Here is a 14542-nt window from a genome sequence, read left to right as displayed (position 1 = left end):
CCTCCCCCGTGTCACCACTATACCTGCCTCCCCCCTCCCCCCGTGTCACCACCATACCTGTTTCCCCTCCTTCCGTGTCACCACCATACCTGCTTCCCCCCTCCCCCAACCCCCCGTGTCACCACCATACCTGGTTAACACTCTCCCCCCGTGTCACCACCATACCTGCAACCCCCCCATATCACCACCATACCTGCAGCCCCCTCCCCCCGATATCACCAGCATACCTGCAGCCCCCTCCCCCCATATCACCACCATAAGTGCAGCCCCCTCCCCCCATGTCACCACCATACCTGCCCCCCTCCCCCATGTCAACACCATGCCTGCACCCACCTCTCCCCCATGACAACACCATGCCTGCACCCGTTTCCCCCCATGTCAACACCATGCCTGCATCCCCCTTGCCCCATGCCTGCACCCCCTCCCCCAAACCACCACCATGCCTGCACCCCCTCCCCCAAGTCACCACCATGCCTGCACCCCCTCTGGCCTAGTCACCACCATGCCTGCACCCCCCAGGTCACCATCATGCCTGCACCCACAAATCACCACCATGCCTCCACCCTTCTCCAAGTCAGCCTGTAACACCTGTAACACCTGTAACAGCCTTCTCCAAGTCAGCCTGTAACACCTGTAACACCTGTAACAGCCTGAAGTCACCATGCCTCCACCCACACACCTCTCCCCCTTGTCACCACTCTTGAGGAGATGTAGCTAGACTGCAGCCAACACTCCATCTGCTGCCAACACTCCGCTGAGGGCACTGATTTGAGGCACTCCGCTGGGGACACGTGATGTAAGAGGCACTCCGCTGGGGATACCTGATGTAAGAGGTACTGTCCTGGGGACACCTGATGTACGGAGGCACTCCGCTGGGAATGCCTGATGGAAGAAGGCACTCTGCTGGGGGCACCTGATGTAAGGACAGACTCTGCTGGGGGCACCTGATGTAAGGAGGGACTCTGCTGGGGGAACCTGATGGCCTCTGGTGGCAGGTGACACGCTCAGGGGTCCCACTGATTCTGCATTATGGTGAGTTGAATTATTTCATTTTATATTACAATGTAATAATAGAAATAATGCTCTTTAATCATCCGGACACCATAACAACCATGGTGCCGGGATGATTGAAGCGCCAACACCAGGTATTTGAAGTATTTTTATCTGCTAATTTGTTAAACTCTGGAATACACATTGCTATTGTGGTGTAGGATGTGGGTCTGCTGTCCCTCCATCCCTCTCCCTCTACCCCCCTTTCCCTCTCCATCCCTCATTCATCTCAGACTCTAACCACACCCCATTTGAGCCACGCCCATTTAAGCCATGCCCACTATTTTGTGTAAACCACGCCCATTTTTTTCTTTTCCGCATTTCTCTTTTCCCTATGCCACGCCTACAAACGCATGCCCCGCCCCCTAATTATAGTGTGACTCCCCGAACAGCCAAAAAAGTGTCCCGAAAATTTTTTTTACAATGTTGGCAACTATGCACAGGCATATGGTAAATTGGGTCAGTGGACCAATATGACCGCAACATACTCATTTTAACTATGCCCATGATGAGGGATAGGCCCAGAGAGGTCTTAAATTAGGAAACCGTAATTGGTTTCCAATCTCTGGCAAGGGAAGACTGGGGATTAGCAGCGTATTGACCAGCATACAAATTGCTTTGGTCCACAATAGATCTATAAAGATCTTCGGTGAAAAACAGCGAATAAAAATCAAGTGACGTAAAATCAACTGTTTCCACCTGAATGCCGGGTTGACCAGTGAATGGGGGAAGTAAGTACGGGCGCTGCAGAAGTGGTGGGCTCCCAATTAGGATTGGCAAATTCTGCAGGAAGGACACTATGGGCACGACGGGCCTGTCTTTGTCTTCTTCTTGGTGGCAGCGGGACACTACTTGTGCTTGCCGCCTCACCAGCTTGAACAGCATTTATGGGACTCGCCACGTCACCAAGTGTTACTGCAGTGCTGGATGTACGACCAGGGTGTACTAGGCCGCTGGTGCTTGCCAGTTCACCAGAAGGAATAGCGGCACTAGTACTTCTCTGCTCCATACGAGAGCCCTGCGGTTCTTGCACCTCAACAGCAGAAGAAGATCGGGGTGGTGTACGCCTGATCTTGGCAGGACCACAACTCTGTCATCAGAGCTATCTGTCATGGAGCTGCTGTCATCTACAGGATCGTATTCTGAGCCTGAATCTGAAAGATGAGTGACTTCCTCTTCACTATCTGTCATGCTCAGAAACGTGTAGGCCTCTTCACTACTGTACCTTCGATTTGCCATTTTGGGCTCTAAATTTTCTGGTACAGTAGTGAGACTCACAGGTAAAAAAAGCTCCTAGACTGTCAGCAAATGTAACAAAAGCTACCAAAAAAACTGTTAGCGATGGCAGGGATCAGGCCTGACTCTGCGAACGCTGCAGTTATGTGTTTAGTGTTTCGTAAGTGACAGTGATCGATCGATACTGCACTTGGGTGGGCTGGGCTGGGCTGGGCGGAGGGGCAAAATGCAGGGGCTAGCAGGTATCTGGGCTGATCCCGCTAACACTGCGTTTTTGGAAACCCTAAACTGCTGGGGACGCTAGTATAGATCTGATCAGATATCGATCCGTTCAGATACTATACCACTAAGGGAGGTGTATGCTGCGTGCGTGGGTGTTAGTTATACGGTGATCACTGGTGAAAGGGTTAACTAGGGGGCAATCAGGGGGTTAAAACCTTTATTAGGCAGTATATGGGGGTACCTGACGCTATAAAAAGCTGACGGTGAACCTAAATACTTACCTGGCTAACTAGCGTCACCTGTGACACTAATACGGAGATCAGAAAAAAGATTGCTTCGTGACACTGGGGTGACAGGGGGTGATCAAGGGGTTAAACCTTTATTAGGGGGGGTTAGGTGGGTACCCTAGACCTAAAGGGGCCTACCGCTAACTGCCCTACCACTTATAACTGTCACAAATGACACCAATGCAGTGATCAGTAAAAAAATAAAAACTGCTATTGGTGTCACTGTGACAGGGGGTGCAGGGGGGGTGCTCGGGGGTGATTGGGGGGTGATTTGTGTGCCTACATGTTTTACTGTTAGTGTAGTGTTGGTGCAGACTTACTTGATGTCCTCTCTCCTCGGTAGCCGGAACTAAAAGACCGACATGAGGAGAGATGGCATCACTTCCTCTGCTTCTGTTTACATTACAGGACCAGAGGAAGCTTCTCATTCATCAGGAGCGATCGCGAGGGGGTGGCCATGAATCGGTGGCCTCCCCCTCAGCATGGATTGCTCCTGGAACGATTCCAACCACTGCAGACACCGGGGGGGGGCTATCGGGCCCCCCGCCCGCTGGGAGGCAGGGACGTACAAGTACGCCCATATGCCTGCGCGTGCCATTCTGCCGACGTACATCGGCGTGCGGCGGTTGGCAAGAGGTTAATAAACCCCCTGTGATACTGCACTTAGGTGGTGCTTCCCCCTTCCTTCCTTCTTGTGTTTGTTTGCAGATCTGGCTCAACTCTGAGGATAGCAGCCACACAGTGCATTACAAACTTGTGCCCAGGCATCAGAGACTATGATTACCACCCCAGCAGCTACTGCTGCATATTTTGCCACAACTACTGTCCAGCATAAACTCCATGTGCCTGATCTTATGACTTTTTGTACATAAGTATTCACAGCCTTTGCTCAATACTTTGTTGAAGCACCTTTGGCACCAATTACAGCCTCAAGTCTTTTTGAGTATGATGTTACAAGCTTTGCACACCTATTTTTGGGCAGTTTCTCCAATTCTTCTTTGCAGAACCTCTCAATCACCATCAGATGGATGGGGAGCGTCGGTACACAGCCATTTTCAGATCTCTCCAGAGATGTTCAATCGGGTCAAGTCTGGGCCACTCAAGGACATTTACAGAGTTGTCCAGTAACCACTCCTTTGTTACCTTGGCTGTGTGCTTGGGGTCATTGTCCTGTTGGAAGATGAACCTTGGCCCCAGTCTGAGGTCCAGAGCGCTCTGGGGAAGGTTTTCATCAAGGATGTTTCAGTACATTGCTGCATTCATCTTTCCCTCAATCCTGACTAGTGTCCCAGTTCCTGCCACTGAAAAAACATCTCCACAACATAATGCTAACACCACCATTCTTCACTGTAGGGATGGTATTGACCAGGTGATGAGCAGTGCCTGGTTTCCTCCAGACATGACACCTGTCATTCAGGTCAAAGAGTTCAATCTTTGTGTCATCAGACCAGTGAATTTTGTTTCTCATGGTCTAAGAGTCCTTCAGGTGCCTTTTGGCAAACTCCAGGTGGTCTGTCATGCATCTTTTACTGAGGAGTGGCTTCCGTCCGGCCACTCTACCATACAGGCCTGATTGGTGGAGTACTGCAGAGATGGTTGTTCTTCTGGAAGGTTCTCTTCTCTCAACAGAGAAATGATGGAGCTCTGTCAGAGTGACCATTGGGTTCTTGGTCACCTCCCTGGCCAAGGCCCTTTTCCCCCGATTGCTCAGTTTGGCCGTGCCCACTCTAGGAAGAGTCCTGGTGGTTCTAAACTTCTTCCATTTATGGATGATAGAGGCCGCAGAAATTTTTCTGTAACCTTTCCCAGATCTGCAATCTTGTCTCTGAAGTCAACAGGCAATTCCTTGGACTTCATGGCTTGGTTTGTGCTCTGACATGCACTAATAACTAATAATCTGTGGGACCTTATCTATTAACTGTGGGACCTTATATAGACAGGTATGTGCCTTTCCAAATCATGTCCAATCAACTGAATTTACCACAGATGAACTCCAATCAAGTTGTAGAAACATCTCAAGTTGATCAGTGAAAACAGGATGTACCTGAGCTCAATTCTGAGCATCATGGTAAAGGCTGTGAATACTTATATACATGTGATTTCTTTTTGTTCTTTATTTTCAATAAATTTGCCAAGACTTTTTTCACGTTGTCATTATGGGGTATCGTTTGTAGGATTTTGAGGAAAATTATGAATTAAATCCATTTTGGAATAAGGCTATAACATAACAAAATGTGGGAAAAGTGAAGTGCTGTGAATACTTTCCAGGATGCACTGTACATTAAGTAAGAAGGGTCCAAGCTTTGATGGAAAAATTATGTGATGCAGCAAGCTTCGAGTATAGAAACTAGGAAACAGTCATTTACAATTAAGAGGTATGACAGGTCTTAGAGGCAGGCCATGGCCCACCTTGGACTGCAATGACAAATGTTATGTGAAGGGTAGGTGAAAAGCTCAATAAAGGCATATGGTTGTTATGGACAAGGGTAACACCTTTATGCCGTGTACACAGGGTCGGAATTTCCAACAACAAATGTTCCATGGGAGCTTGTTGTTGGAAATTCCGACCGTGTGTAGGCCCCATCGGACATTTTCCGTCAGAATTTCCGACAAACAAAATTTGAGATCTGGATCTCAAATTTTCTGACAACAAAATCCGTTCTCGTAAATTCTGATCGTGTGTACACAATTCTGACGCACAAAATTCCACGCATGCTCAGAATCAAGCAGAAGAGCCGCACTACGTCACCACGTTCTTGGCGTTCAGATTTCCCCACAACATTTGTGTCACCGTGTGTATGCAAGACAAGTTTGAGCCAACATCCGTCAGAAAAAAAAACATGGATTTTGTTGTCGGAATGTGCAATCGTGTGTACACGGCATTATACTTTACATCATTTTTTAATAGATGCAGCAATAATTTAAAAAATATATATTTTTCCAGGTAGCAATTTATTTTATAGACATATATAAACTTGGGGAGTGTTCTTTACAATTCCTCTCTTGCCATTGGGGCAGGAAGTATGGGGAACTAAAAGCAATAATAGAGGTTCCTCCGACAAGTTATACAACTACAGACTTACAGACTTTTTAAAATATATTTTATGTGATTCTGTATCTTCAGGTTCTTTTCTCTGGGTGCTATGTGATTAGTTATATATTTAAAAAAAATGATATTCCATATTTTATAAATTAAATGATATAAGTTATATAATCTCATTAAAAAAATCAAGCTAGTGAGAGGAATGTCTTTAATGTCTGCATTACATAAGGGCATTTGAGGGCATAATTCTAAAACTGAACTCCATGCACAGAGAAAAAAAAATTTGATTCAATAGATAAACTGGATATAAATCTACTCTGTGAGCAGCAGATGCTTAAACCCCAGATATTACTTTGTTAAAGTAGTAGTGACATCATCACTGCACTGCATATGTCTGTGTAGAGCAGAACTGTGGGAGGAGCCCAGCAGGTTCCACCCACTACAGGCTACCTGTGGAAAACTACAGGAGGGGGCGGAGACAAGACCAGTCATCCTGCACAAGAAGAGAGTGCAAGAGTGACTGGTCTTCATTACAGGAAGCTCCTGCGCAGAGGAAAAGTTTCACAGTGCAATACCGGATAGACATGGAGGAACGATCAGGGTTCAAGTAAGAATACACATTATATTTGTAACTAAACCAAATCTATTCAAAGATTAATTAGGAACAGTGATATGTCTCCTCCCCCAGTCAGTCCCATCCCTTCACAGTTAAAAACACTCATGAGGGAACACATTTAACCCCTTGATCACCCCCCAGTGTTAACCCCTTCCCTGCTAGTGACATTTACACAGTAATCAGTGCATTTTTATAACACTGTTCGCTGTATAAATGTCAACGGTCCCAAAAATGTGTCAAACGTGTCCGATCTGTCCGCCGCAATATTGCATTCCCGCTAAAAATCTCAGATCGCTGCCATTACTACTGAAAAAAAAATAAATAAAAATGCCATAAATCTATTCCCTATTTTGTAGACGCTAAAACGTTTGCGCAATGCAATCAATATACGCTTATTGTGATTTTTTTCCCAAAAATATGTAGAAGAAAATATATCGGCCTAAACTGATGAAGAAATGTATTTTTTTGCATTTTTTGGGGAAATTTTTTACAGCAAAAAGTATAAAATATTGTTTTTTTTTCAAAATTTTTTTGTTTATAGCACAAAAAAATAAAACCGCAGAGGTGATCAAATACCACCAAAAGAAAGCTCTATTTGTGGGAAAAAAAATATGTAAATTTTGTTTGGGTATAACGTCGCCTGACCGCGCAATTGTCAGTTAAACCGACCCAGTGTTGTATCACAAAAAATGGCCTGGTTAGGGGGCAAATCCTCCCAGGGCTGAAGTGGCTAAAGTGCATTGACCACTGGTGAAGAAGGTGTTTCATAAACCCCAAAAATTCATTGGAACAAAAATGGAAATTGAAGCGCCACACCACTGCCAAGAGGTCCAGATACAACTTTATAACAATAAAAGTCAGGACAATCCAAAAAGTATTTAACGACGATCCAAGAATGCCCCTTCTTTAGGGCTGGAAAAGACATAAGGACATCTCCATATCAATCCAATATCAATACAATATCCCCTCCTCGGGGTCGTATTTAAAACCAAATACCCAATGGCCAAGTATAAAAATTTATATGAGGATAACATTCAATAGATAATCACTATACAAGAACCTCAGACAAATGTGAGAATGTGGATGATAAGGCATACCATTTCAGTTAATCAATTGGATTAAAAAATAGTAATAAAACATTATTATTATTAATGATAAAATAATTTTGACTAAAATATGGACCTAATGAGGGTAAAATAAAAAAACGTACAATATATCCAAAAACGGATATATATGTATGCTGGAGTTATACACATATCAGTTTCTGGATATATTTTTTTTAGTCAAATGATTTTTATAGATTTTTTTTTGCAAGTTACATATAAAAATAAAGAAAACAGAAACAATGAAATTGAAAGAAAACTATTCCAGAATCACATTCCATTGCGACACATAATAGGTGAGGTTGAAAAAAGACACAAGTTTATCAAGTCCAACCTAAGTGTGTGATTATATGTCAGTATTACATTGTATATCCCTGTATGTTGCGGTCCTTCAGGTGCTTATCTAATAGTTTCTTGAAACTATCAATGCCCCCCGCTGAGACCACCGCCTGTGGAAGGGAATTCTACATCCTTGCCGCTCTTACAGTAAAGAACCCTCTACGTAGTTTAAGGTTAAACCTCTTTTCTTCTAATTTTAATGAGTGGCCACGAGTCTTGTTAAACTCCCTTGTGCGAAAAACATTTATTCCTATTGTGCGGTCACCAGTACGGTATTTGTATATTGAAATCATATCCCCTCTCAAGCGTCTCTTCTCCAGAGAGAATAAGTTCAGTGCTCGCAAACTTTCCTCATAACTAATATCCTCCAGACCCTTTATTAGATTTGTTGCCCTTCTTTGTGCTTGCTCCAATTCCAGTACATCTTTCCTGAGGACTGGTGCCCAGAACTGGACAGCATACTCTAGGTGCCACCGGACCAGAGTCTTGTAGAGCGGGAGAATTATCATTTTATCTCTGGAGTTGATCCCCTTTTTAATGCATGTCATTATTCTGTTTGCTTTGTTAGCAGCAGCTTGGCATTGCATGCCATTGCTGAGCCTATCATCTACTAGGACCCCCAGGTCCTTTTCCATCCTAGATTCCCCTACAGGTTTTCCCCCCAGTGTATAGATTGCATTCACATTTTTGCCACCCAAAAGCATTATTTTACATTTTTCTACATTGAACCTCATTTGCCATGTAGTTGCCCACCCCATTAATTTGTTCAGATCTTTTTGCAAGGTTTCCATATCCTGCGGAGAAGTTATTGCCCTGCTTAACTTAGTATTGTCTGCAAATACAGAGATTGAACTGTTTACCCCATCCTCCAGGTCGTTTATGAACAAATTAGGATTGGTCCCAGCACAGAACCCTGGGGGACCCCACTACCCACCCCTGACCATTCCGAGTACTCCCCATTTATCACCACCCTCTGAACTCGCCCTTGTAGCCAGTTTTCAATCCATGTACTCACCCTATGGTCCATGCCAACGGACCTTATTTTGTACAGTAAACGTTTATGGTGCACTGTGTCAAATGCTTTTGCAAAATCCAGATACACCACGTCTACAGGTCTTCCTTTATCTAGCTGGCAACTCACCTCCTCATAGAAGGTTAGTAGGTTGATTTGGCAAGAACGATTCTTCATGAATCTATGCTGATTACTGCTAATGATATCGTTCTCATTACTAAAATCTTGTACATAGTTCCTTATCATCCCCTCCAAGAGTTTACATACTATTGATGTTAGGCTAACTGGTCTGTAATTTCCAGGGATGTATTTTGGGCCCTTTTTTAATATTGGTGCTACATTGGCTTTTCTCCAATCAGCTGGTACCATTCCAGTCAGTAGACTGTCATTGTCAGGAAAGGGTCCATCTGCTGGGAATATCTATCATTTGGCGTGCAGTACTGAGGTCCACCAGCAGGTATCTCCTGGCAGTTTGGAACTGTCAGGGGAGCCTTTCCCTGCTGGTGTTATGTCATTGTTGGGCCGCCGTACTGGCGTCCACCAGCGAATGGATCCTGGCAGTATGGAGCAGACAACACCTCCTGCGCTCAGGTGTTACATGAGGACAATTACTAGCAGTCTCATAAATACCCGGCTGATGAGTACTCTCATCGCCTTGGTATCTCTCTCCTTGTGCCCTGACCTTGCTTGCCTGTTACCCGATCCTGAGACTGCATCCGACCCTGTTCCCGAGCTTATCCTGACCAAGTTCCACCTACGTTCCTGTTACCTCTACCTTACCCTACAGCCCGATCCATCCCCTCCCTGTCCTGTTGGTTCCCTGTCCCTCATCTACTGATCTCCCTGTGTATGACCTTGGCCTGGCTAACGTTTATTTTTCTGGAACATCCCTTGTCCACCTGTTTATCTGCTGTGTATGACCCTGGCCTGGCTTACGTCTGAGATTCTGGTATTGCCTCTTTGCTGTATATACTATTTGTTGTTTGTGGGGTTTTGTTTGGTTGGTTGTGCACTGTTTGTAATTACTTATTTATCACTTATCTTAATAAACATCATTATTATTCATCTTATATGCTTTGTGGTTCTCTCTGTACAGTCCACACAGTCTGGTCTACTAATTCCCTGACAGTCAGTAAAAATTAGGAACAATGGTCTGGCAATTACTTGACTGAGTTCCCTAAGTACCCTCGGTTGCAAGCCATCTGGTCCTGGTGATTTATTAATGTTAAGTTTCTCAAGTCTAATTTTAATTCTGTCCTCTGTTAACCATGGGGGTGCTTCTTGTGATGTGTCATGAGGATAAACACTGCAGTTTTGGTTACTGAAGCCCCCGATTCTCTCGTGAAGACTGAGGAGAAGAAGATTAAATTCAATACCTTCACCATCTCCCCATCCTTTGTAACCAGATGTCCTTCCTCATTCTTTATGGGGCCAATATGGTCTGTCCTCCCTTTTTTACTGTTTACATACTTAAAGAAATTCTTGGGATTTTTTTTACTCTCCTCCGCTATGTGTCTTTCATGTTCTATCTTAGCCGTCCTTATTGCACCCTTACATTTCTTGTTGCATTCTTTATAAAGTCTGAATGCTGATGATGATCCCTCAACCTTGTATTTTTTTGAAGGCCACCTCCTTTGCTTTTAAATGCATTTTTACATTGGAGTTGAGCCATCTAGGACTTTTATTCGCTCTTTTAAATGTATTACCGAATGGGATGCATTGGCTAATGCCCTTATTTAATATGCTCTTAAAGCAAACCCATCTCTCCTCTGTGTTCTTTGTTCCTAAGATTTTATCCCAATTTATGCCTTCTAGCAAGACTCGTAGTTTAGGGAAGTTGGCTCTTTTGAAATTCAGTGTCTTTGTATTCCCCTTATGTTACCTATTTGTGTGATTTATACTAAAACCAATTGACCTGTGATTGCTATTGCCTAAATTGCCCCGTATTTCCACATCCGTGATCAGGTCTGTATTGTTGGTAATCAGTAGATCCAGTAATGCTTTATTTCTAGTTGGTGCGTCTACCATCTGACCCATAAAATTGTCCTGCAAGACATTTAGGAACTGGCGAGCCTTAAATGAATGCGCAGTTCCCTCCGCCCAGTCTATGTCTGGATAATTAAAATCCCCCATTATGATAACACTTCCCATCCTTGCTGCTAATCCAAATTGTGATAGGAGATCTGTCTCCCCTTCCTCCCTCAGGTTAGGGGGCCTATAGTATACTCCCAGTATTATTTTCCCCTAAGCTTCATTCCTTTGGATCTCTACCCATAAGGATTCCACCTCCTCGCTAGCTCCCTTAGTGATGTCATCTCTCACATTCACTTGTACATTGTTCTTGATATATAGGCATACCCCTCCCCATTTTTTACCCTCTCTTTCCTTGCGATAAAGGGTATACCCTTGAATGTTTGCCAGCCAATCATGAGAGCTGTTGAACCAGGTCTCTGAAATTCCAACAAAATCCAAATCCTCCTCGTATAACAGTATCTCTAGTTCACCCATCTTGTCCGCCAGGCTCCTGGCATTGGTGAACATGCCACGTAGTTTAGGCACATACTGTCCAATATGATACGATGGTGTAGAAAGAGCCATGAGAACACTGGAGACTCTCTCCTCTATCATGTATCCGTGAGGATAACAATTTAAATCAAATAGGCATATATAGTTTTAATCATGGAGTAACAGCACCGTCAGACAAATCTAATGGGGATGTAGCAGTAGAGGCAGCTTTTTGGATACATTTATTCTCAATAGGTCCATATTTTAATAAGAATGTATTATTTTAATTAATATTTTTATTCCCATTTCAGAAACAAATGCAGGCACTCCCACCATGAGATTATTTTAAGTTTTTAAGAATAAGATTAATTTTCACCATTAAACGATCATAGCTGTTTATGCCACAGTTATTTCAGGCGAGTGTTCAAGGATAAGCACTAAATGCACCCTAAACTTTGGCTTTAATTTGAGGAAACAATAGCAAGAATCAAAGAAAATGTATTGTAGATGATTGATTGTTCCTAAAAATAGCTGGGTCAGGGGGCGCTTACTGAGAGTGCATCCTTTCTTAATCCAAGTAAAATTGGATCTTCATCTAATGTCTGTTTATAATAACAATTACTGTATGGCTGGAAAACCCTAAAAGGGTTAAAGCAGAGTATGTTTCTACATACTGTAATTGCAAGACTGTGTCTGATTCATACAAAGACCTCTTACACAACCCAGGACAGACCTGCTGTTGTTTTTTACAAAAGATTCTTACAATAAAGATTTCAATTAAATGCAAGGGGTGGAAAGATGTACCCCTCACCTTCTAATAGCTGTCATTTGAGAAGGTGTTACCACTCACGTTCTGTTCCAACAACAAAAAGTAGGATTTGCCCTTGTCTTTTCTTCTATTAGGACAGTAAGTGAAGGGAGATTTACCCAAAAAGAACAGAGATAGCAATTAAAAACGTAAAGCTTGCATTTACCATAATATCACATGTGGGCCAATGCCTAAGGCAGCAGGATGAACATTGTAAATGTTGGGGTTTGGCACTGCCAAAGTTGGTATAACTTTTTAATCACTTCTTCTAGCCCCCCTGTGGACAATTTTGGCTAAATTCAGCAGGAGAACTGGAAAGAAAGGGAAGAAAACAAACCAGAACAATATTGCCCAAAAGAGGCATTGGTACTACAAAAAATGTACACATAGTTACATAGTTAGTCAGGTTGAAAAAGGACACAAGTCCATCTAGTTCAACCAAAAAAATAAAAAATAATTATACAATCCCATACACCCATACACCCATCCCATTACACAATCCTTCAACAACAGTTGATCCAAAGGAAGGCGAAAAACCCCAGCAAAGCATGATCCCATTTGCTACAGGAGGGGAAAAATACCTTATATTATGTAAATTTAGGAAAGAATCCATTTTTTTTTAAAGCAATCTACTGAGCTGGCCAGAACCACCTCTGGGGGGAGTCTATTCCACATTTTCACAGCTCTTACTGTGATGAAACCTTTCAGTATTTAGAAGTGAAATCTTTTTTCCTCTAGACGTAAAGAGTGCCCCCTTTTCCTCTGTGATGATCTTAAAGTGAATAACACAACAAGTTCACTATATGGACTACTTATGTATTTGTACATGATGAACATATCCCCCTTAATCTCATCTTCTCAAGAGAGAATACATTCAGTCCCTAATCTTTTCTCATAGCTGAGCTCCTCCATACCTCTTATCAGTTTGCCTTCCCTTCTCCACAATTTTTCCATTTACCCGATATACTTTTTGAGAACTGGTGCCCAAAACTGAACTGCATATTCCAGATGAGGACTTACTAATGATTTATACAGGGGCAAAATGATATCTCTCTCTCTGGAGTCCATATCTCTCTTAATACAAGAAAGGATGGACTTTGCTCACTTTGGAAACCGCAGCTTATCATTGCTTGCTATTATTAAGCTTATGATCTACCAAAACCCCCAGATCCTTCTCCACTATGGATTCCCCAGTTGTACTCCCCCTAGTATGTATGATGCATGCATATTCTTAGCCCCCAAGTGCATAACTTTACATTTATCAACATTAAACCTCATTTGTCACTTAGTTTCCCAATTAGACAGTGCATTAAGGTTGGCTTGTAAATTAGAGACATCCTGTAGGACGTTAACCCATTGCATAGCTTGATGGACAGCTAAAGGGAGGAAAGATGAAAGTTACTTACTTTTTGACACTTTATCCACGGCATCATTTTTCAACTGTTCAATTAGGATTTCTTGGGCTGTAGGAACCTTGAACTGTCCCAGGTTAAGTGCCAGAAGAACCCTGGGATCGGGAGGGACACACGGCCCCACGCTAAGAGCCATGTTGATGGCCAGGCTGGTGACATAAGACTTTTTGGTGTCTGGAACATCTGCAAAAAAGATGGAGATCCATTTGATTTTTTATCAGAATGGAAGCCACATCATGTCACTTTTCATCTTCTGATACTTATCATACTCACAACAGGTGTTATTAGCTTCGCAGAAACAGGTAACGCTGAGTAGCACAAGGAATAATCCAAGCCTGTTCTCCATGTTGACAATGTCTTACAAAAGGACAAGTTCTGTCTTATATACTGGGTTTTGTCTTTGGCTTCAATCCAGGGATTAAAAAATGCAATCTACCTCCCAGTTTACATATTCCACCTTCCCTTAGCAAGATGTAGCTAGCTAGCTGTGACGGACAACAGAGCACTGAAAGATTACGCAGTGCAAGGCACGATTAGGCTCCGTTAGCTTTTAGAGAAGGGAGTATTGATTGCAAAATACCAATATGAAAATTTCTGAGAAGTTAGCCACCTTTAAAGCAGAACTCCATGAATCATTTTAACACTTAGTTTAAGTACATATCATTTTCGTAGGAAGATGTTAAGAAAAGGGGTAAATTGTATCGTGAGTCAAAAATTTGGTTTGTAGTTTTGGGTGACAACCTGTGTTAATTTTGAGTTGTCATTAGAAGAGTAAAAGAGGGGACATTTTCCAATAGGGACACTAACAAGGAAATGCCTTCATTTTGAGGGAACTTTCTCTTATATCCTGTTGTGCATACAGGACAGGAACTGAATGACAGACAATCGCCCTAATGGGACAGAGATGGC

The 14542-nt window shown here is 43.1% G+C and overlaps 1 protein-coding gene across 1 annotated transcript in view; it reads right to left on the bottom strand.

The window, feature by feature from the left end:
• Positions 1 to 14169, bottom strand: part of LOC141106409 (cobalamin binding intrinsic factor-like) — a 68292-nt gene extending 54123 nt beyond the window's left edge. The window contains exons 1-2 of the mRNA XM_073597176.1: positions 13907 to 14169; positions 13628 to 13816 (exon numbers count right to left, since the gene is read on the bottom strand). Of these exons, the coding sequence (XP_073453277.1) occupies positions 13628 to 13816; positions 13907 to 13979 (262 nt within the window). The 5' untranslated portion in view covers positions 13980 to 14169. The remainder of the gene's footprint in view (positions 1 to 13627; positions 13817 to 13906) is intronic.
• Positions 14170 to 14542: the final 373 nt, after the last annotated feature.

The sequence above is a fragment of the Aquarana catesbeiana genome, linkage group LG08 (assembly GCF_042186555.1).
Source record: "Aquarana catesbeiana isolate 2022-GZ linkage group LG08, ASM4218655v1, whole genome shotgun sequence".
In the NCBI taxonomy this organism is placed as follows: Eukaryota; Metazoa; Chordata; class Amphibia; order Anura; family Ranidae; genus Aquarana; species Aquarana catesbeiana.
Note: the sequence above shows the minus strand (reverse complement) of the source record. Positions and strands in the feature narration are given on the sequence as shown.